The sequence below is a fragment of the Phocoena phocoena genome, chromosome 11 (genome assembly GCF_963924675.1).
Source record: "Phocoena phocoena chromosome 11, mPhoPho1.1, whole genome shotgun sequence".
Lineage (NCBI taxonomy): Eukaryota > Metazoa > Chordata > Mammalia > Artiodactyla > Phocoenidae > Phocoena > Phocoena phocoena.
The window spans coordinates 63425938-63449132 of NC_089229.1; the positions used below are offsets into that span (position 1 = coordinate 63425938).

General features: G+C 49.5%; 1 protein-coding gene across 2 annotated transcripts; it reads left to right on the forward strand.

Moving 5' to 3' along the window:
- Nucleotides 1-13074: 13074 nt before the first annotated feature.
- Nucleotides 13075-23117, forward strand: MCRS1 (microspherule protein 1). 2 transcript variants are annotated; one of them, XM_065887070.1, is made up of 15 exons: nt 13075-13172; nt 14343-14462; nt 14971-15109; nt 15475-15613; nt 16226-16384; nt 16535-16644; nt 17578-17686; nt 17961-18099; nt 20965-21040; nt 21375-21403; nt 21522-21614; nt 21817-21899; nt 22095-22182; nt 22430-22557; nt 22679-23117. In XM_065887070.1, the coding sequence occupies exons 2-15, from the start codon at nt 14453-14455 to the stop codon at nt 22763-22765; spliced, it is 1389 nt and encodes a 462-aa protein (XP_065743142.1). In that variant the 5' UTR covers nt 13075-13172; nt 14343-14452; the 3' UTR covers nt 22766-23117. The 2 variants fall into 2 exon arrangements, with proteins under 2 accessions (XP_065743142.1, XP_065743141.1); XM_065887069.1 differs by lacking the exons at nt 13075-13172; nt 14343-14462 and adding an exon at nt 14746-14792 and having other exon boundaries at nt 14969-15109.
- Nucleotides 23118-23195: the final 78 nt, after the last annotated feature.

Below are 23195 nucleotides of genomic sequence, written 5' to 3' on the forward strand. Positions count from 1 at the left end.
CCAGCTGGTGTTTTTAAACAAACACTCTGGGTACTGCTAAGTAATTCTAGAACTTTGAGAAACACTACTTTTCTCCTTCAGTCCCCAAACTGTACATTTTTAATAAAATAGAGATGTGTTTATTTTTAAAATTTTCTGCCTCATTGCTAAAACCCACACCTCCTCAACTCACTCATTTTTGAAACCAGATGCATGACCACCTGGCCACTGACTTAGACACCAGTCACAGAGGATCCCCCCAGTGTTGTGTCTGCCCTCTGGGAGCCGACCAGCCAAGACGGCCATAATTAGTGCCTGGCACACAGCAGGGCTCAGTAACTCTAAAATCAATCAGAGACACAGAAAAATACGTAACAGATATACTGATGATGAGCGTGAAACTCAGAAGGTAAGAACAGAAGAAGGTACTGAGTACAAGTCAGAGCCAGGTGTGACTGGGTGTGGGAGCAAAGGTGAGTGCATCTCTAAGAAGTGAGGACAAAGATGGAAGAAATAGAGACACGGAGGTTCCAAATCTAGATGGTGTGGGCTTAGGAGGCCATCCCTGTCCGTTAATTAATTGTCTTAATTCAGGGAAGACACTACTTTGGTTGGTTCATACAGCTTACGAGCACCGCCCCATCCTCACTCTCCCTTGCACTCCCCTCCCCCTCCTCCCGCCTAGCCAGACCAGACCTAGGGACCAGGCATGATAAAACGTTAGCTAGGAAATTACCCTGTTCTCAGAGGCCCCACAATCCAGTGATTCTGTTTCTTAGGAATGGAACACCCATCCTTGCTTAAGGTTGAAATTCTGGAAGGAAGAGGAGGATGTTGGATGCAAACTGATGGACCGTGGATGATGCCAGAGTAGGATTTAATTTCTGAGCCACAGCTCAACGTATCACAAGGAAGCCTGGCGGAGGGAGGAAGGTGAGAGGCGTTTCTGATGCAGGTCACACACATGGGACAGCTGTGGCAGGGAAGGGCCATGTCTAGCCTTTCAGGCTTATTTTCTGGAGGCCTCACCCCACTGTAGCCAACATATTAAAATGCCCTCGTACTAAATTTATTGCTTTATAAATAATTTGAAGGGAATTTTATAACTTTGCTTTGGAAATTAAACGACTATGAGTAAGTTTTTTTAATGTATAGTTTGCTGTGACTTCTCAGCAATCATCATGCATAGAGATGAAATCTAACAAGTTTTGTAAATAAGATGAGAATATTCTGAATATTAAATTTGACAGAATAATGAAACTGACGGTATTACGTTTTATAAACATTTAATTACATATATTTTTGTATTTTGGTGCCAATGACATTATTTATTTATTTATTTTTACTATCTGTTCTTTAAGCCTCGGCATGTGGGATCTTAGTTCCTTGACCAGGGATCAAACCCGGGCCCCCCATAGTGGAAGCGTGCAGTCCTAACCACTGGACCGCCAGGGAAGTCCCACCAATGACATTTTTAAAGGTTTCAGTTGTTTCCATACGCTTTCGGCACTGTGCTTAAATTAAGGTGCCCAGCAGCTAAACCTGCCCTGGTGATGGAGGACTTTGACTTTTTGGTTGTCCTCTAGCAAGCTCTCTGGCAAACAAGCAGAGTGTCTGATAGATGGCCAAGCTGGGTTGAAACCCAAGGAGATATATAGATATAGTATATGGTGTTTTTCTGGTAATGAGGTTATTTAATACTATCCAAGAACCTCATTTTTTTTTTCAGAGCAAAGTTGATGTATTTGGTCAAACAAGATATTGCCTCAAAAAAACTTGGGGAAGCCAGGGCATGAGAAGGAGTACTTCTTGGCGTATTTCTTCAAGCCAGATTGGGGAGTTGGCCATATCTCTGCTTACATGGCTCATGGCCTCAGGGTTCTCCAAGATGAGGAATCAACACTAATGTGAAAGGGGGCATGAGAGAAGGGTCTACTTTAGCCCTGACTGTGACCTTCAAGGAGACATCGGTGAAGTGGAAGGGATAAAAACCTTTTGTAAACAACCCAACCAAAGAGCCAGGGAGGTGAAAGCCATGCAGGGTCTGGTGTGTTCCACGTGCTGGGGAGGCCAACTTAGAAAAAGTCAGAAAAAGAATGAGCATGACTATGATTGGAGGAGTCATCTTCTTGAAAAAAAAAAAAAGAGGGCTTCCCTGGTGGCGCAGTGGTTGAGAGTCCGCCTGCCGATGCAGAGGACATGGGTTCGTGCCCCCGTCCGGGAAGATCCCACATGCCGCAGAGTGGCTGGGCCCGTGAGCCATGGCCGCTGAGCCTGCGCGTCCGGAGCCTGTGCTCCGCAACGGGAGAGGCCACAACAGTGAGGGGCCCGCGTACTGCAAAAAAAAGAAGAATATGAGCATGGCTAAGATGAAACTATCAATTGGGGACTTCGAGATAGCTATATTTACCATGTTAAAGGATCTAGTCTAGTGGAAAAGGTGAACAACATGCATGAACAGATGGGGAATTTGAGAAGAGAATAGGAAACTGTAAAAAAGAAATGGAAAACCGGAAATGCTAGAAATGAAAACCTTAATATCAGAGATGAACAATTCCCTCAACCAGTTAATCAACAAACTGGACAAAAGCAGAGGAAAAAAATCTGTGAGCTTGAAGCTAAGTCAGAAGAAATGTAAACAAACTGTAACATAAAGAGTAAACAAAGGAATAATTGAGCAAACCCCAAACTAAGCACCGACTTGAGTGGGACAATGACAAATGGTCTAACACACATAATTGAAGTCCTAGAAGAAGGGAGACAGAATGGGGCAGAAGAAATATACGAAGAGATAATCACCAAGAATTTCCCAAATTAATGAAAGAGAACAAACCACAGATCCAAGAATGTCAGAGAACCCCAAACAGGATAAACACAAAACACACTTAAGCATAGCATAGTCTTAACTGCTGAAACCAAAGATAAGAGAACATCTTGAAAGCTGCCAGAAAGAAAAACAAATTACATAGGAAAGTAAGAAGTCTTCTCATCAGAAACTTGGCCAGCCAGATGGTTACTGAGGCCTGGCTGTATCCCTGCCTTATAGGTCTACAAGATAACCCAGTGGTATTCCAGGACATTCCCCTGTTTAGGGGCTGATATTAGCTTAGGTGGGTTTCAGTTACCTGCAGAAACAGTAACGGGCTGGAACTGAGCAGTGGCTCAGCTAAGCAGTGTCCTCCAGGGCATGGGCTCCAGTTCTCCACAGTGCCCAGCCTTCCTACTCGTGTCACACCCAGCCCCCTCCTCTCTTTACACACACCCGGCCCTGAGCTGGCTGGTGGCTGCATCACCCCTTAAAAACTATTGGCTGTGAGCTGGGAGGAGGCCGAGTAGGTAGAGGCTAGATATACTAGTTGACTGGCCTGAATGCCCCTCAAGGTAGGCCCTGGGATCTGACTGTTGCCTCAGATTCTTTCCCCAGGGGACTTCCCTGGTGGTCCAGTGGTTAAGAATCTGCCTTCCAATGCAGGGGACACGGGTCCTATCCCTGATCGGGGAGCTAGGATCCCACATGCCACAGGGCAACTGAGCCCGTGAGCCACAACTAAAGAGAAGCCCTCGCACCGCAGCGAAGATCCCATGACGCAGCTAAATAAATAAATAAATTTCTTCCCCCAAAGGTGACCTAACCTGGAACAACCAAAGCTGAGTCCAGCTGGCATACCTGTCAGGGCTCTGCTGTCTGCTGAGGGGATGGTCGTCGCTATTAGCAGTAATGTCTGTGGGCGGGAGGGCAGCTGCCAATAATTCAGGGTCTCCATGGGGGTCAAGAAGATTCAGGTTTCCTCTCCCACAGCCCCCATTCTAAGAGTCCGGGTGTAGGCCTCTGTCACCTCACTTTCCGAAGAGAGTTCCTTTACTGCAGGAGCCACAAGGAGGCAGCAAAGTGCTTGTTGAAGGGCCTCGGCTGGCCTGGAGAACAAGAGGGCCAAATGAAAAGTATCGGAACCGCTGAAGGACGGACACAGCTGAAGCTGGGTGGAGTTCATCTGAGAAGGTGCTTGGCTGAGTGAGGAAAGCTAGTACGGCAAAGGTAGGGGAATGAGACAAGGGATTCCTGACCCATCCTTTGGACATCTGGATCCTGCAGACAATTCTTGGTGGCTTCAGCCTAGGGCCACTTCCTCCTCACTTGACGGCTCACCCCCAGCAGGGTCCTCAGCCATGCAGTTCAGAGATCGCTCCTTGTCAGTGATTCTCCAGGCAACCATTTTTTAGGAACTCCTCCAGAAAGCCCTTCCTGAAGACTTCTTCAAACACGTATCACGTCCTCATTCATTCAACAAATACCTATTGGGTAACTAACACTAGGCACTATTGTAGGCATTAGGGATACAGTGGTGAAGAAAATAGTTGTTTTTTTAAAAGTGATTTCGCAGAGCTTACATTCTATTGGGCAAAAATGGACAAATAAAAAATTAGTAAAATACACAGTATGTCAGATAGTAAAAGATGCCATGGAGAAACACAAATTTCAACGAGGGGTAACGTACCAGAATGTAGAGTTTACCTTTTGTTTTTTGGCCGCACCGCTAGGCTTTTGGGATCTTAGTCCCCCGACCAGGGATCGAACCCATGCCCATGGTAGTAAAAGCGCCGAGTCCTAACCACTGGACTCCCAGGGAAGTCCCAAGGTTACCATTTAAAACAGGGCATAAAATAGGCCTCACTGAGATGACACTTGAGTAAAGACTTGAAGGAGATGAAGAAGCGAGCCATGGGGAAGGGTGTGCAGGCTGAGGGAACAGTCTGAGGTGGGAGCATGCCTGGCATAGTCAAGGAATGGCCGTATCTCCATTGTGACTGGTGCCAGGTGAGTGAGTGGGAGGAGAAAAGCAAGGAAAGTGTTGGAGAATGACTGGAGGGACAGATCACATAAGGCCTTGTAGGCCACGGTAAGGACTTTATTTTCACTCTGAAAGAATAGGAGCCATTTTTTACTCTGAATAAAATGGAAACCATTGCAGAATTTTGAGCAGAGAAGTGACATAATCGGACCTCACCTTCAAGAGCACTGCTCTGGCCATAGTGATGTGAACAGACTGAAGTCTGGGAAGGGGGAAACAGGGAGACCAGTTGAACACTGACAATTCCTTTTGCATTCAGGAAAGTTTAGGAAATGAGCGCAAATGCTATTCCCCCTACCAAGATGCCTCTCCTAATCCTCCCTAAGGTGCCCCCTTCTCCTGGAGGCTCTCTCAACCTTTGTTCATGCATCTCTTCCAGCAATGGTCAGTCTTGTCTTTGTTCTGGGATTATTGGTGGGCTGTCCTCATCCCCTCAGATCTTAAACTCTTTAAGAGCAGATGCCCAGTTGCTTTCACAGCTGTAGCTGCCTCCAGTACAGAGTGCTGTGCACATAGTAGAAACCAAGTCAGAATTTTCTCTAAGGAATAAGTGATCCCATCCCTCCATAGTTGAGCTGCCTTGCTCTTGCCTCTGAGGCTTCTTCCGGGCTGTGTTTCTGCCTGGAGAGCCACATCTCTTTGTGTTAAACGCTTAACCATCATGACAGCCCTAATTCGGTCTGTTAGCCGTTCTACACGACATAGCTTGTCAATGGCCTGCAAAGGCAGCCTGTCAGAGCTGGCAAGAAGCACATACCAAACACTGTTTGCCAAAGCCATTGGCCTCTCTGGAGGCTACTGAGAGCAAATTAAATGAGTAATTATGGAGTCCTTAAACATTTATTGAGCACCCACTGTGATGTTATGCTCTGTACTAGGCAGTAAGAGTATAAAAGTCAATAAAACAAACTTCTAAGGAGCTTACTGCAAACATAGGGTACACACCACATGCAAAGCACTGTAGAGGGAATAAAAATAAATAGAACTAGGTCCTTGTACTCCCAAGGACTTACCGTCCACCCATCCACCCGTCACTTATTCAGCAATTACTTAGTGTACTGTGTGAAGGCTGGATGTAATGATGACACTGAGACACAATCCCTTTTCACAGTCCAGTGTGGAGACAGGGTAGTAAATAGGGGGGAGCTGGCATATGTAACAAACACAAATACAGTACAGGGCAGGTGATGTAATACAGATGCAAAATAATTGGAGAACAGGAGAAGGAGACGTTCATTGCAGTGAGGGTCTGCAAAGGCCTTCAGGTCTAAGTGGGATTTCAACAGAAAGCTGAAGGATGGATAGAACTAACGCAGGTGGCGGGGGGGTGGGGAATCCGAGGGAATAGAATACTATAAGCACGGAGCATGTTTACGGGCCAAAAAGTAGTCAGTGTGGCGTAGTTCATGGGTAAGAAGCCAGGTGTTACAGGAGCAAAGCTGGGCTGAGATTGGGTTTGGATGAGCTTGAAGGCCAAGGTGAGGATTTTCCTCAGCAGTGGAAAGCTACTGATGATTTGCAAGGAAAAGAGTGATGTTACTAGATCTGCACTTTAGAGAGGCAGCCGTGGCAATGTGGAGAGGCTAGAGAATGGATGCAGGGAGACCAATCAGAGGAACAGTAATGACGATTTGAACTAAAGTAGTGTAAAGACCCAGCTTTGAATGGATTTACTCATTCATGCCCTTATTTTGTTCACAGACATCTCGATTATGTGCAAAACCTTGTATTGACTGAAGGTGGGGATGGAGCAGACAGGGAGAAAACAAAAATAAGACCCAGTTTATGTCCTTAAGGATATTATAATCAAGTGAGAGACATGGACCACTAAAACGCTACCACAGTCTTCCCTTGCTTCTGTCATGTGATACTTGGTTTCCCTCCTGTTCCCCACACTCTTCTGGCTCTAGTAGGAGTGCACAGTCTTCTGCCTGTACTCCAGGGGTCGCTTCAGGGCCTGGACACTCTCCTCACCTCTCCTCATGCCTCAGGATATCCCAAGATGACTTCATCTTCCCTTATGGCTTCAAACATCAGCTATATGATGACGATCCCCCAATTTATCCCTAGTCCCAATCTCTCCCCGGAGTCATAGAGCTGTATACCCAGACACCCAACCAAGCATCTCAACTGATTGCCCACTGGCACCTCCAACTCAATTCATCCAAATAAAACTCATCATCTTTCCTTCTTACCCAAACGAGCTTCTCCACTTATGCTCCCTATCTCAATGCATAACTATCACTCTCCATTTACTGCCAAAGCCAGAAACCAGGGTATCATCAGTGCCTCATCTCTTGTACCCCTAAACCCAGTCTGTTATCAAGCCCTATCCAGTCTACATTTTTTTTTTTTTTTTTTTTTTTTGCGGTATGCGGGCCTCTCACTGTTGTGGCCTCTCCTGTTGCGGAGCCCAGGCTCCGGACGTGCAGGTTCAGCGGCCATGGCTCACGGGCCTAGCCGCTCCGTGGCATGTGGGATCTGCTCGGACCGGGGCACGAACCCGTGTCTCCTGCATCAGCAGGTGGACTCTCAACCACTGCGCCACCAGGGAAGCCCCCAGTCTACATTTTATGTGTCTTCTCCTTCGTGACTACCCTAATTTAGGCTACTGACTGATCTCCCTGTCTCTAGTTTTGCTCTGTCAGTCTATGCTCCATACTAAGCCAGAGAGATCTTTCTAAAATCCAGATCTCATACCATGCCCGTTTAAAAACTTTTTAATAGCTTTTCATGAATTTAATCACGGCCTATAAAGATTTGTGCGACAGCTCTTCAGCCTGGCTCTATGATATTCCATTGTATGGTGGACCATAATTTATTTAAGTAGTTCTCTAGTGATAGATGTTTGAATTGTTTGTAAACTTTTGCTACCGTAAATAATGCTATTGTTGAAAATTTTATATATAGTTTATTTTGCATGTGTGAAAGTATATTGGATTAGAAATTATATTCATTTGTAATTTTGGCAAGTACTGACAATTTACAGTTCTACCAGTAACATGTATGAGGGCCTGTTTCTCCATAACCAGGCCAAGGGCATATTGTCAAATATTTGGATTTTTTTGCCTGTCTATAGGTGAAAAATGATATCTAAATGTAGTTTCAATTTTCTTGTGTATGAGATTGAGCATTTTTTCATATGTCTAAGAGCTATTTATCTTTCCTTTTATGTTAACCATCCCATTTTGTTATTGGATTTTTGTTCTTTTTCATATTGATTTGAAGGGATTTTGTATATACCGAGCAAATTAGTCCTTTTGTCTGTGGTATGAGCTGCAAATATTTCCCCCAGTTTGCCATTTGTCTTTGTTTATGGTGTTTTTTGCTCTGCAGAAATTATAGATTTTTATGTTGACAGAATTGTATTTTTTAATGCTTTGGGAAACTTTGTGCTATTCTGAGATATTTTCTCCACTACGACATATAAATTTATAGTTTTACTATTTTACATTTATTTAAACACAATTGATTCATATGGATTTATTTTAGCGTAAGGACTAAAGTAGAGATACCACATTATTTTTTTTCAGGTGGCTACACAATTGTCTCAATACCACTTACTGTATAATCCGTCTTTTCCCTACTGATAGAGAATGCCATCTTTATCATATACTAATATTTTAAATGTCTTGTGTCTATTTCTGGACTCTTTATTTTGTTCTCTTGATCAAATTGTCTATGCTTGCACTAGTGTCCTCTGGATTTTACGATTTTAGATATTGTAGCTTTTATTGGTTTAATATCCAATAGAGCTATTCCCCTTTCATTAACTTTCTTTTTCAGAAATGTTCATGGTTATTCTTGATGCAAAAATTTCCATATGAACTTTGTATTCAGGTTATGTAGTCTGTTGGAATTAGATTGTGTTAAATTTATAGATTAATGAGAGCTGACGTCTTTATGACAGTGAGTCTTTCAACTCAAAAATAGAGTATGCCTTTCCATTTATTCATGTCTCCTTTAGAGTCCTTCAATAGCATTTTTAGTTTTGGGCACCTAGATCTAGCACACTGTTAAGATTACTCTTGGTTACATTACATTTTCATTGCTATTGTAAATGATACATTTTATTCTCATATACTTTCTAATTGGCTGTTGTTCATTGATTTTTTATATATTAATTTGTACCCACTTTGCTAAAAATGTCTTATTTGTATTAGTTTTTCAGTTGATATCCTTGGATTTTCCAGTTAGGCTATTATATCATAAATAAATAATGGTAATTTCACCTCTTCTTCTCTAGTTTTTTTATCTCATTCCTCTCTCTTCTGTAATTAAGTAGGCTAGTACTTCCAAAGCAGTGTTAAATAAAAATAGTCACAGGGGCCATCCTTGTGGAATACCTAACTTCAATGGGAATAATTTAGGTTTCCTCATTAAGTGTGATTCTGGCTTTCGGACTGAGATATATACATTTTGTCATGTTAAATAAGTCGGATGTTTCATAAAGTTTGTGATTCTCCACCTTGGGGATTGATATTTCAGAGAGATTTAGTCTGTGTATGAGACTCATCCTTTGCAAATGGTTTCTTCTCCCTTAGAGAAAAAAAAAAAGTGTACAGATATCAAGTAGAGTTCATGTTGACTTAAAATGCATTGTGAATCCAAAGGCAACTTTGTACTGGTCAACAGCTTTATTAAACTTGCCTTCCTAAGAAGGTATATTTGAGCCAACAGCAGAGAGATCCTGTGTCCTCTGACCAAGTGCCCAGAAGGTAACAGCCTTAGGTGAAAGAAAAACTGGTCCTGCTCTAGTGGACGGGAGCCGGGAAGGGCTGTGCTATCAAAGTCTGGGTCCTAGACTGACCACCTGGCAGGAGACACCAAGACCCAAGCCCTAAGAACAGTACCAACAGCTAACATTTTTTAAGCACTTGCTATATACAACGTACTTGTTTAAACAATGAGTGATTTACTCCTCAGAACCATCCTACAAAGTGGGTACTATTATTTCCCCGCAGATGATGGCAAACTGAGGCAAAGAAATATATTAACTTCTCAAGGTCACAAGATGGTAGGTGATAGAGCTAAGGTTTAAAGTCAGGCAGAGCCTGTATTCTTAACCACCATGTCCTAATCCCCCAGATGAAGGAGCCTGGGGCCCTGAGTAAAGATCCAGGAGAAACCATGATGATCGTGGCCTCCACGGTAAGCCACGTCTATCCCAGGGATAGTGCTGCACTGTGAAAGATTACCATGGAGCCAGGGACAGTTAACTGGAGGTTAGATGACTGGTGCCATCGCTAAGTTTTCTTTTTATCCACACTCTTCTTTTTGTTCCTTTGCTGGCTCCTCCTCTACCTTAACTTAAATGTTGGAGTGCCCCAGCCATGGGTCTTGGACCTTCCTATCCTCTGTCTACACTGTCTCCCTAGGCATTGGCATTATCTTCATGAGAATGATTCCCTAATGTATATCTCCAGCCCAGGCCTCCTCCGTGACTGGACTGGTGTGCCCACCTCTCTGCTCAACACCTCCACCAGGATACTTCCCAGGCATCTCATACTTGACATGTCTAAACAGAACTCTTCATTTCTGCGCCTATACAAACCTCCTCCTCCCACAGACTTCCCCTTTCCCCTAGGTTTATTTAACATGCTTATTCAACAAATATTTATTAAGTACCTACTATAGCAGTGAACAAAACAGGCAAAACCCCCTGCCCTCATAGACCTTATATTCTACTGCTGGGGGACATATAATAAACAGGAAAAAAAATAAGTAAATTACATCACACATTAGGAGAAAATAAATGCTAACGAAAAAACAAAGCAGGGAAGGGATACAGAATGCAGGGGGTGGGGACTGAAACTTTTAAAAGACCGAGTGAGAGAAGCAGGAGATGAGGTCATGACCTCATGAGCTTTTACTCCAAGGATGATGGAGGATTTTGAACAGAGGCTTGACATGAGTGGATTTCCATTTCTTTTAGCTGCTGTGAAGAAATTGGAGGAGAGGCGGTAAAGATGAAAGCTGGGAGACTAGTTAGGGAGCTCTTGCAATAGTCCAGGTGAGAGAAGGTGAATTCAGGGTATTTAGATCAGGAAATAGTGTTGGAGCTGGTGAGATATGACCAGATTCTGGATATATTCTAAAGAGGGGGGGTTGTCTCATATCCATCCAGGTACTCAGGCCCCAAATCTAGATCTTATCCTTGATTCTTCCTTTTCCCTTATATCCTATATTCAATCCATCAGTAAGTCCTTGTGATTCTACCTGCAAAATATACATCAAAGTCACTATTTCTGCCCATCTTCACTGCCCCCACAACCCAGCTAAACCCCCTGAGTTTACCTCTCTCACTTGGATTGCTACAATAGCCTCTTCATCTGATCTCCTTCCTTCCTTTTTTGCCCCCCTACAATCCATTCTCCACAAGTAGACAAAGGGATCATTTAAAAACTTGAACCATATCACAGGATGGATGCTTTTGCTTGTCATACTTTAAGGGCTTTCTAATGCGTTAAGAATAAGGGCCAAGGGGACTTCCCTAGGGGTCCAGTGGTTGAGACTCTGTGCTTCCACTGCAGGGGACATGGGTTCGATCCCTGGTGGGGGAACTAAGATCCTGCGTGCTGTGCGGCATGGCAATAAATAAATAAATAAATAAATAAAATTGTTTAAAAAAAGAATAAAGATCGGGGGCTTCCCTGGTGGCTCAGTGGTTGAGAGTCCGCCTGCCGATGCAGGGGACACGGGTTCATGCCCCGGTCCGGGAAGATCCCACATGCCACGGAGCGGCTAGGCCCGTGAACCATGGCCGCTGAGCCTGCGCATCTGGAGCCTGTGCTACACAACGGGAGAGGCCACAACAGTGAGAGGCCCGCGTACCGCAAAAAAAAAAAAAAGAATAAAGATCAAAATCTATACCATGAACTACAAGGCCTAATGTGCTCTGCCCTGATGACCTCTCTATTCTCATCTACCTCCCTCTTTTTCTTGATCATCCTGTTCCAGCCTTCCTCCTTCCTCCTCCTTCCTCCTCCTCAAACTCACCAGGCTCTTTTCTGCTTTGGAGTTATGCTGTCCCCTCTGACTAGGTCATCTTAGCCCATCTCTTTGCCTAACTGGTCCCTTATCAGCTGTCAAATCTCAATTCAATTGTCACCTCCTTAGAGACCTCCCTGATAACTCTCACCTAGTATAGCTACTATGCTATATCTAGTATAGTCCATCACACCTTGTATCAGAAAACACAATCTTTCAGGGGAAATAAAATAGGTTAATACTCATTAAGCAAGATCACAAATGAACAGGGGACTCTTGAAGCAGAAGGCTATCATACACTGTCAGGGCCAGAAGCGCTAGCCTCCCATCTGACACTTGAATCGCCTGGCAATGTCCAGGTGATGTGTGCTTGACACCTCCACTGAGGGGACCACCCTATCTGCTGGACAGCTTTGGAATTGTATCTTTCTTATTCTGAGCCACAGTATGTTTCTCTAAGGCTATTACCCTTTTGTGCCCCTCCAAGGAAGCATAAAACAAATAGAAACCCTCTTTTAGAGGACAGTCTTTCTGGTTTCTCAAGACAGCTCTCACACCCCCAAACTCCCAACTTTTCCTGTAGTTTTGTCCTCCCATCTCCGGGGCACTCTCCTCTGAAGGTGCATCCTTGGGTCGTCTTACCTCCCGGGGCCCACAGCTGCCTCCAGGAATCCAGGTGGGGTCGGGCTGATGGGAAGGGCACTCCTTCTCCCAGGGCCTCTACCTTCTAGAACCGCGGCCTACAACCCTCCCTCCGTTCCTTAGACATCAACCTCCCTGCCCCTTCTATATGTCACATCTCTCCGGCTGGAGGGAGCTCAACATCATCTCCCCGTGTTGTGCCTAGCACAGGGCCTGCCACAGAGTAGTTTCTCTAAAACCTTTGGTGGAATCAAACAATCCATAATTGGTCCTGAGAAACTATCAAAGAGTCCTAGATGTCTCAGGAGGCTGCAAGATTCGGAAGCCGAAATCTAGTCGGCCGCCCGGCCCCACCCTCGGGCCAGCCCCTTCCAGCGTTGCCTCATCTCGCTACTCAGGCTATCCTGCCCCAAGTCTCGCCTTTCCCTTTAATCACTTTCTCCAACCTGGAACCTATAACCCCTGATGCCTCCCTATATGTTGTCCCAATTGGGAAAGCCGCTAATTCTGGCTCTTAACAAAACAGCCAGACCTTCACTACCACGGCCACGGCCACGCCCCCTTACCCAAGTTACCGGGGTGAACCGGAAGGGGTTGCGCAGCCCTTAGTTCGTAGACCCGGAAGTAGACGGGCCTCACGGAAGCCGGCTTTGGCCCTGCGGCTGCTGCCGTCGCCGCGGAGAAATTGTTGGAGCTGGCAGCCTAGGAATGGTGAGACCTCGCGGTTCGCCTCTGAGTGTTCTGAGCAGAGTTGAGGATGAAATGGAGTTCTCCAGAGTGCCGCTGGGGACGACACCCCGCCAGGTTTGGGGCCCCGCCCCGGGAGCGCCCCGATAATCTGCGCATGCGTGGGCCGGACCGGGCCAGAATCTGGTCCTAGAAGTTACGCATGCGCAAAGGTGGCATGCCGAAGGTGGGGTGAGAATTGGTCTGGGAGTCACCCTTTCCCCGCCACCGGCCCGTGGGGCTTAAACCAAGGCTGCGAGGGCATCGGGGTTCACTCGGTGCTTTGCTTTTGCGTTGCAGGGCTGACTTCGTCACCACTCCTATCCCGAGCCCGTGAAACAGACCTGGACTAATCCCCTACTGTGGGTGTGCCCTTGGGGGGAGAACGAGGGGTGGAGGTCCGGAGAAGGCAGGCGGCGCTGACCCTGCCCCAGTCTACCCGCGGAATCGGGCCCTTCACCCTCTCCCCAGGTGGCAAGATTCCCAGCCGTATCAAATGGTACGGCGCGAGGAGCGCACCTGGGGGCAGAGCTAGAACGCTGCGCGGAGAGACGCCCTGGTCAGAAGGGGCGGGACTCTCCGAAGCGGCGCGCTCCGCAGAGTCCCTACTACCTGAGTTCTCCGGGCTTAGGCGAGGGCCCCCCCCCCCCCAGGGTGGTTGATATTTGCTCAGTTCCCAAGCCGCGTTTTTTAGCTTCCACGAGGTACCACCCACTAAATCTTCAGCCAGAGCTTCAGATGAAAAAAAGTGAGATGGACTGGTGGGAGTTCAATCTCCGTTTCCTTTTCCCTGCTTTGGGCTGGGAGGGGAGCTGAATGGGCAGCTGACAAAAAGTGAGCCAAGAATCCCTTGTTTCTTGCTAGTTTATAGTCAAGGCCCTTAACCTAGGGGCTATGAGTAGAATTAGAGTGGTTTGTGAACCACTCTAATGTGTACATTTTTCTAGGGTCCATAGCTTTTATCACTGTCTCAGAGATGTCGGTGACCTTAGAAAGGCTACTGGTTTATCAGGGTCATATTGGCAGAATATATTGTGTCTCTTCTCCTGGTGTTTTCCCTAGCTTATGGGATCCTGGGGACCTGTTCCAGTATAAGGAGGTGAAGCTGGCCAGTTCGAAACCTGAGCCTCAGGGAGCCTCATTTCTCCTTTGCAGAATCTCTTCTCAGCTTCTAAGCTCACCTGGTCAGAATCCTTGGATGAACCTGTGGGACCCTTCCTTCTAGCCCTGTGGTTTGGAACCAGTGGCTTTGGGACTGTGAGAGGATGGACAAAGGTAGTATGAGGCCGGGCCAGCTCCCCAAACGCTCAGGCGCCAAGCATCTGCTGATTCCACCCCGTGCCTGGCGCGTGTGTCATTCGGTCCTGGCTGGGCATTGCCACCTCCCCCTGGGCCAGCACCACCCACGTACCTCTCAGCAGAGGCCACAGTTGACTGACTTGCTGTTGAGCTGACGCTCTTTGGCATGGCTGCATTTTGATGGCAGAGGGAGCAGTTATGCCCAGAGCCCGGTGTGTCGGCATCACCAGTCTGACCTGAGCACCATGTGCTGCACGACATGACACGTGGCACCGGGAGAACTGCCCAGCGTGGAAGGTCTGGGCCCAGATGGGATCTGGATGGCCAAGGAACTCCCACCTTAAAACTTCAAGTGTCAAGGAAGCAGGGGAGGGACCAAGAGGGCTGGTAGGGGAAGGGGGGCTGAGGAGGGGTCCCATGTGCAGAGGCTCAGAGCTCTGCTAGGCATTTAGGAGGCCTGGATTCACCACTTCTCTTCTTCTAGATTCTCAGGGGCTGCTAGATTCATCCCTGATGGCATCAGGCACTGCCAGCCGCTCAGAGGATGAGGAGTCACTGGCAGGGCAGAAGCGGGCCTCCTCACAGGCTTTGGGCACCATCCCTAAACGGAGAAGCTCCTCCAGGTACTAGGGTTTGAAGGGCCAGAGACTGAGACTGCTGCATGCCTTCACCCCTGTTGGGAATGGCTCCCTGAGCCCCTCTGGAGCCCAACTGTTGGCAGACTCTTGTGCTTTTCCTGTCCCTACTAAGTCCCTCCCAATGAGACTGAGAGCAAGGGAGGGAGATCTTAGGTTTTGGACAGGAAATCTTTGTGGTGCAGTACACTGTCATCTCAGGGGTGGAGCATAGCAGTTCCATGCCCCATCCACTGAGCCAGAGCAGTTAGCATCCTACCTGCTGGGAACCTGCTCTACTTTGGGGGCTGGGTGTGTGTGAGTGGGTACTGGGGATGGGGCACAGAGCGTTCACTGGGTAGGACTCTTCTCAGGTTCATCAAGAGAAAGAAGTTTGACGATGAGCTGGTGGAGAGCAGCCTGGCTAAGTCCTCTACCCGGGCAAAGGGGGCCAGTGGGGTGGAACCAGGGCGCTGTTCGGGGAGTGAACCCTCCTCCAGTGAGAAGAAGAAGGTAAGGATTGGGAGACATGGGGAATGGAGAGGGGTGGGGGCCAGTGCCAGATTTTGTGTTTCCCCACAACCTTTGCCAGCTGGCAAGAGCCCTGCAGAGGAGGCTTGTGAGAGGATCAAGCTGCCCCGGCCTACCTCAGATGCCTCCCTCCTGGGAGCCCATCTCTCGCTACTCCGCTTTTCTTGCTGCACCCATCACCACCCTGTCAGTGCATCCTGTATCACATTCTGTGTGGGAGGCATAGAGCATGCATCTATTCTGGGAGCAGACAGCCTGTTCCGAGCATTGCTGGCTGTAAAAATAACCCCCAGGTGGCATTGCTCTGGCCCCAGACACTGTACCAGCAAGAGTTTTCCTGGTATCCTCCCCACCCACCCTCCATGCTGGGGTTGGGGGGGCGCCACCAGCAAAAAGAAGACCCCATATGGTCAAGGACTGTGTAGAAGTATTTTGATGGGGGCGGGAAGGGGGAGGGATGGGCACTGGAAAGCTAGGCCCCCTGCCTGTGGCTTGTTGTTGGGTGGGGCTGGAGCTGCCACACAGTGTGCGAAGCTCTAGGCCTGAAGCCCTAGCTGCCCTGATGAGCTCACTCTGCTCCTGCCCTCTGCCCAGGTGTCCAAGGCCCCCAGCACCCCTGTGCCGCCCAGCCCAGCCCCAGCCCCTGGACTCACCAAACGTGTGAAGAAGAGCAAACAGCCACTCCAGGTGACCAAGGATCTGGGCCGCTGGAAGCCTGCGGACGACCTCCTGCTCATCAATGCCGTGTTGCAGGTAGTGCTTCCCACCACAGGGGTTGTGTTCGCCTTCTCCCCGCAGCCTCCAGTTCCCAGCCCCCCATCTAGCCCGGCAGTGTCCTGTAGGTGGCACGGGAGGGTTCTTGCCAGCTCTGAGGCTGGAGCAAACCACTCTGGGGCCTTGCAGACCAATGACCTGACATCTGTCCACCTGGGCGTGAAGTTCAGCTGCCGCTTCACCCTGCGGGAAGTCCAGGAGCGCTGGTACGCCCTGCTCTACGATCCTGTCATCTCCAAGTGAGTGGGCTGGCCCCAGCAGTGGCGCGGTACTGGGGACACCAGAATTTGGCTCCTGAACAGAAAGAATTGTACAGGGGAGGGGCCTGGGAGGCAGGGCTCCTTGGGGCCTTGTATCTTCTGAGATGATACTGGAGACCTGCCAGGCTTCAGGGGGAAGCTGCTTCCTGATACCAACCCTGCTAATCCAGGCTGGATGTCAGGAGCAAGGACCTGGAAGCCAAGGAAGTAGCATGAGAGAAAATACCACATGAGTGCCGGGAGTCCTGTTCTACCACCGTGTGCATTGTGGTTTGGGGCGGTCACCTCCCAGCCTTCCCACACTGACCTCCTACAGTTTCTTCCTCCAGAAGAAGGAGTTGGAACAGAAGAGCACCAGGGCCTCTTCCAGCTCCAACAGTCCAAATACACCTATGCACACGCACAACACACACTCTTCCTTGTCAGTCACTTCGTTTGACATCATCAGAATTTGGTCAGGTGCTTAACACCCGTCTTCTACTCCACAGCCCCTGTCACCACTTAAGCTATAGCCACAGCCCTGATATACCAGGAAGTGGGCAGGGCACAGCTTGGGAAAGAGGAGGTGGCTAGTAGGTGGCAGCTTTGGCCAAGTAAGGAGAAAGTTCTTGGGACAGGAGCAGCAGCTGGTCTCAGGATCTCCCTCCGGACTGGCCTGTAGGCGGCTGTGCCCTTGAGCCTCTTCACGGGGTTGAACACAGGAAGCTGAGTTTTCTGAGTTGCCTGTTGATGTTTTCAGCAGACGCACGAGGTCACAGGTCCTGTGCTAAAGCCTTGGGCTCTTCCTGTTGAGCGCCTGGATCTTTGAGTTCTGGACCTCAGAGGCCTGCAGGCTTTGGAGAAGTAGGAACCCCAGATTGCTTGACACCCTTCCTTCAACCCTGCCCTGCCCTCTATCTCCCTCCTGCCCAGGCTGGCCTGCCAGGCCATGAGACAGCTGCACCCAGAGGCCATTGCCGCCATCCAGAGCAAGGCCCTGTTTAGCAAGGCTGAAGAGCAGCTGCTGAGCAAAGTGGGATCGGTAAGGCTGAGGGCTGGTAATGCCGAGGGGCAGGGCAGGAGCCAGCTAACCTGGAAAACTGACTGCGGGGAGGCTCCACGGCTTGGAGACGCACGTACACCTGCAGGGCCTTTGTGCCCCGGGTCCTCAGGGAGAGCCAAGCCTGGCTTCCTGGGCGGCAGTAGCTATCACATTTTCCACCTCCTTCTGGGGACTGGGGCAGGGGGCACGGATGGTACAGCAGAGACAGGAGCAAGGAAACCCAGATGCCCAGAGTGTGCTTCTTGCCCTCCAGACCAGCCAGCCCACCTTGGAGACCTTCCAGGACCTGCTGCACAGACACCCTGATGCCTTCTACCTGGCCCGTACTGCCAAGGCTCTGCAGGCCCATTGGCAGCTCATGAAGCAGTATTACCTGTTGGAGGACCAGACAGGTAACTGGGCCCAGGAGCTGGCAGAGTGAGGGTGCGTGTATGTGAGTGTGAAGGGGGCTGGACACAGCTGCCCTCAGGTGCCCTGTAACAAATCCCTCCGTGGCCCCCAGTGTCTTGTTCATCTCTCTTTGCAGCAAAAACCACTTCCTTCCAGAGGGAGGGAAAGTGGCTGGAATGGTCTTAGGATCATGGTGAGGGTAGCCAAAATTGCCTAGAATCCTGAACAAAAAGACTAAATGGCAGAGTTGTCTCCCACTTCTTGACTTCTTTGGGTTTTTTGACATGTTTTACCATTACATAAATAATAGTATATTCTTCACAAGTAACATTCAAACATGAGTAAAATGTGAAAGTCCCTTCACCGCTCACCTGTCCCCCTTTCCCACCCACTTTCTCTAAGGCTTTCTGCCCCTTCCCTCTCTCCACACTCCTCCTCACTGCCTCTCCTTCCACCAAGCATCTGTGCTGTGGGGCTGTCTTCAGGCCATTCCCAAATCCCTGCAGGGACTTTAACCCAGGCCGCCTGTCTTTCTCCTTTCCCAAGGGCCAGAAAGCTTCCTCTCTTCCCTCACCAGCAAAACTCTCACTCTCCTAAAAACAGATACTAGGAAAGCAGTCTGATTAAACTGCAGGAAGCTCTTCAGTTAGATTTGGGTTTCAGGGTCAGACTTTCACAGTCCAAGCACACTTTACTTCCTAAAGATTATTGCACGTTGGCTACTTTGTAGTTGTTCATACTGTTCTGAAAATGAAGCTGCAGTTCTGCCTGTCACCTTACTCGCTAGACCCTGCAGCTTCTGGATAATAAAAGATTCCTACCAGAGGATTTTAGAAAATCTTGTCAGGGGAGGCCCCATCTTTCCTTCCTGAGGATCTCTGAATTTAGTGCCCAGTGGGCAGCCGTCTTTATTCCAGATATCTGCTGCTTCCTCAGGCTCAGCTATGACTGACCTCCTGCAGAGAGAACAGACACTGGATAAAGTTTATTTTTGCTGCTGTAGCTAGCTCCTTTGTCACTATTTTAAAAGTTACCTTGTGTATATTTGTTTTTTTGTTTGTTTTTAACAAGTTTATTTTATTTTTGGCTGCATTGGGTCTTCATTGCTGCGCACGGGCTTTCTCTAGTTGTGGCGAGCGGGGGCTACTCTCCATTGCAGTGCATGGGCTTCTTGTTGCAGTGGCTTCTCTTGTTGCGGAGCACGGGCTGTAGGCACGCAGGCTTCAGTAGTTGTGGCACGCAGGCTCAGTAGTTGTGGCGCCCAGGCTTAATTGCTCCGCAGCATGTGGTATCTTCCTGGACCAGGGCTCGAACCCATGTCCCCTGCATTGGCAGGTGGGTTCTTAACCACTGCGCCACCAGGGAAGCCCCTATTGTGTATATTTGTTAACGTAAAGGTATAATTTTTCTCTTCAGGGGTCGTCTTTTGTGGATATTTGATTTCTCCTTTGCTATTTCATGTTTGGAGTCCCTAGGAACAGGGAGTGTACACTGCTTACCTATCAAGTCAGCTGAATATTAGGTTGGTAGGATTCAGGCAGTTCTGGCAGGGTGACTGCCCCAACCCCGTCTCCCCACAGTCTGAACTAAGGTGGAGGGCGGTGGTGGTGGAGCATTTGTGGCTCCTGTGCAGCCCCCCTCGCTTCCCTGGCAGCGATGATACCTCAGGGGTTGTCAGACTCCTCAACCAGCAGTCTCACTAGCTAGTCGGAGCTGCTGCTGAGCAGACGCTGCAGCCCTGGGAACAACTGACACTAAGGCAGGAGTTCTCAGATTTGGGGACCCCAATCGCTTTTACATTTTGACCAGAAAAGAACTGAAAAACTTTCATAAAACAGTATTTATCCTGAATACATCTGATGGATTCTGATATTATTGCATTCCATTTCTTTCCTTTTTTTTTTTTGGAAAAAAGTGAATTTCATGACCTGTTAACGTGTCATCGCCCACAATTTGAAAACACTGGCTTAAGGCTCCCTTCTGACACATCCTGAGTGAGACTTGACAGGCATGTGCCTCTCAGCCCCTTGCCGAATGTGGCAGAAAATGTTTGGGAGCATGTGATGTGGTAGAAGAGGCAGTTTGGATTTGGAATCAGGAAAGCAGGCCTTGATTCCTGGCTGTGTCCTGAACTAGTCACATAGCTTAACCCTTCCTCCTGTATCTGTTTTCTCATCTGTAACGTGCGGCTAATAGTAATGCCTTCCCTACGTAGTTCAAGTCTTTGTGAGAACTCTTCGCACACTGAAAAGAGCGTGCAAAGGTCAACTTTTTTTTTTTTAATTATTTTATTTTTATTTATTTTTGGCTGCGTTGGGTCTTTGTTGCTGCACACGGGCTTTCTCTAGTTGCGGCAAGCGGGGGCTACTCTTCATTGAAGTGCACGGGCTTCTCATTGCAGTGGCTTCTCTTGTTGCAGAACATGGGCTCTAGGCGTGCGGGCTTCAGTAGTTGTGGAGCACAGGCTGTAGAGCGCAGGCTCAGTAGTTGTGGCGCACGGGCTTAGTTGCTCCGCGGCATGTGGGATCTTCCCGGACCAGGATTCGAACCCGTGTCCCCTGCGTTGGCCGGCGGATTCTTAACTACTGCGCCACCAGGGAAGCCCCAAAGGTCAATTTTAATTCCCTTCCCTTTCTAGAACCACCTCTGCCCCCCAGCAAACCCCAGGAATGCTTTGTGCCAAAGTAGCGTGCAGTCTGATCTGCATGCATGCTGTTACCAGTATCAGGTTGACTTTTGTTGATTTCAGCACGAGACCGTCCCCATGGGCTGTCTTTACAGTTTGTCCTCTTAGTTCATTTGTCTGATCAGCAGCTTGTGGTTGAGTAGGAGCATTGGCGCTGACCCTCCCTCTGTCCTTCGTTCAGTGCAGCCGCTGCCCAAGGGGGACCAAGTGCTGAATTTCTCCGACGCAGAGGACTTGATTGATGACAGTAAGCTCAAGTGAGTGGCTGGGGCCACAGGCAGGGCACAGAGAGCTGAGTGTCTCCCCAGGACAGAGCTCCCTGTGCTGCCTGGCCCTGCCTCTCCTGCTGCAGGGAACGGAGCCCAGCCCAGACTCGGCCTGGAGCTCCAGTTGTAGCTGTTAGTCTCCCTGCTAAGCGCCCTGCCCAGCCCCCCACCCCAGGGAGGGAAGCGAGGCTAAGGCCAGAGGAGCAGCCCACGGGACCACTGGGCTGAGGGACTGAGGGGTCCCGCGGAGCCCAGTAGCACCTAATGGTGATGGCAGGTGAGCTCAAATTGGAGCCTGATTCAGCCTTCCCTTCTCGCCCCCCAGGGAAATGCGAGATGAAGTCCTAGAACATGGTGAGTGTGCCCTGGTGGGGACAGTGAGGGGGTGGGAGCTCCTGCTGGAACAGAGAGAAACAGTACAAGGTGCTGGTGACCTCAGAGTGTCCTTCATTACCACCCCACCTCACCCCAGAGCTGACAGTGGCTGACCGGCGCCAGAAACGAGAGATTCGGCAGCTGGAACAGGAACTGCATAAGTGGCAGGTGCTAGTAGATAGCATCACAGGTGAGGAGGCCAGGGGACCAGCAGGGTCGTGCTCCAAATCCCTTCGCCCCTCCCTGAGCCCCCTTGGTTGCTTGGCTGGGTTCACCCTCGTTTCGCAGACCTCTAGCTCCTTTCCCTCAGTGGATCTTGCCCTGGCTCCCTGCCTTCCATGCTGTGGCTCTTAAGAGTGGGCTCCTCTCTGACATGAGCTGCTCTCCCCCAGGCATGAGCTCTCCGGACTTTGACAACCAGACCCTGGCAGTGTTGCGGGGCCGCATGGTGCGGTACCTGATGCGCTCGAGAGAGGTGAGGCCGGCCCAGCCCTCGCTGTCCTCATCCCCATCCCCACCCCTACCTCCCCCTTCCTAGGTTCCCCTTCTCCGTCGATCTTCCCCTCACTGCCCTTTCTATGTCTGGTCCCTGATTTCTCATCTTTCCTGGGCCTGTGTGGACTCCTCCCCATTCCTCAGGTTCCAGCCCTCACCTGCCCCATTTCCCCAGATCACCCTAGGCAGAGCAACCAAGGATAACCAGATTGATGTGGACCTGTCTCTGGAGGGTCCGGCCTGGAAGATCTCCCGGAAGCAAGGTACCAGCGGGAAGCAGTGTGAGGATGTTGCTGCCAGCCTCTCACTGCCCTCCAGCCCTGGGGCTTGGTCTCCGTGGGAACCTCAGGGACTGGGTGGGGCTGAGGAGCTGGCATTTTAAGATCTCTAACTTGGGAGTCCTGGGTGCCTTCCAGCGGCCCCAGGAAGCAGAGGGAACATGGGGGTTTCAGGCCCTCTTCTGGCCTTCCCCCCATCCCATCATACCCCCGTTCCTCTCTATTCCCATAGGTGTCATCAAGCTGAAGAACAACGGTGATTTCTTCATTGCCAACGAGGGCCGGCGGCCCATCTACATCGATGGACGACCTGTGCTGTGTGGCTCCAAATGGCGCCTTAGCAACAACTCCGTGGTGGAGGTGAGCTGGGGGGAGGTGGAAAGGCCGGGGTGAGCCCCATGGTGTGGTGGGGCAGCGTGTGGGCCTGCCCCGGCCCCCAGTCTCACCTCCGTCCTTAACCACCCTTCTCTCCCGCCCGCAGATCGCCAGCCTGCGATTCGTCTTCCTCATCAACCAGGACCTCATTGCCCTTATTCGGGCCGAGGCTGCCAAGATCACACCACAGTGAGAAGTGGTGCCAGGACCCACGGGCTCTCTCTGGCCTCAGTTTCCCCTGCCCTCCCAGACCCCTGGAGCTGGCAACTCAGGCTCCTGGAAAAACCAGAGGGGGCTGCGGGAGACTCAGCTCCTGGCCCCTTGATCTGAGCCTCTGCGGGAGGGCGGGGCTGGCCCTGGGGAAGCCCCTAGAGGCTGGGACCCTCAGGCTGCCTTAGTGCCAGAGCCCCTCGCCTTCTCTCTGCAGAGGCCCCTACCCTGTCCCCCAGACTCCCACCTTTGCTCCGTGTCTCCAGCTGATTAGCTTCAGACTTTTCCCTTTATTATTTTTCTTTTGTAAATACAAAGCACTGAGTTCCCAAGTAGTTTCTTTTATTATTCTTTTTTCAATATAAAAAATGTGGGGACAGGTGAGGCAGGGGCACATGCAGGGGATAGCAGAA

What these genes read in the sequence shown, in the direction of transcription:
- MCRS1 (XM_065887069.1), top strand. Translation starts at nt 14,746, where the DNA reads ATGACACGTGGCACCGGGAGAACTGCCCAGCGTGGAAGGTCTGGGCC. An exon ending in CCTGTTGGAGGACCAGACAG is followed by an intron (nt 18,100 to 20,964) that starts GTAACTGGGCCC and finishes TCCTTCGTTCAG; the next exon opens with TGCAGCCGCTGCCCAAGGGG. An exon ending in GCTAGTAGATAGCATCACAG is followed by an intron (nt 21,615 to 21,816) that starts GTGAGGAGGCCA and finishes GCTCTCCCCCAG; the next exon opens with GCATGAGCTCTCCGGACTTT.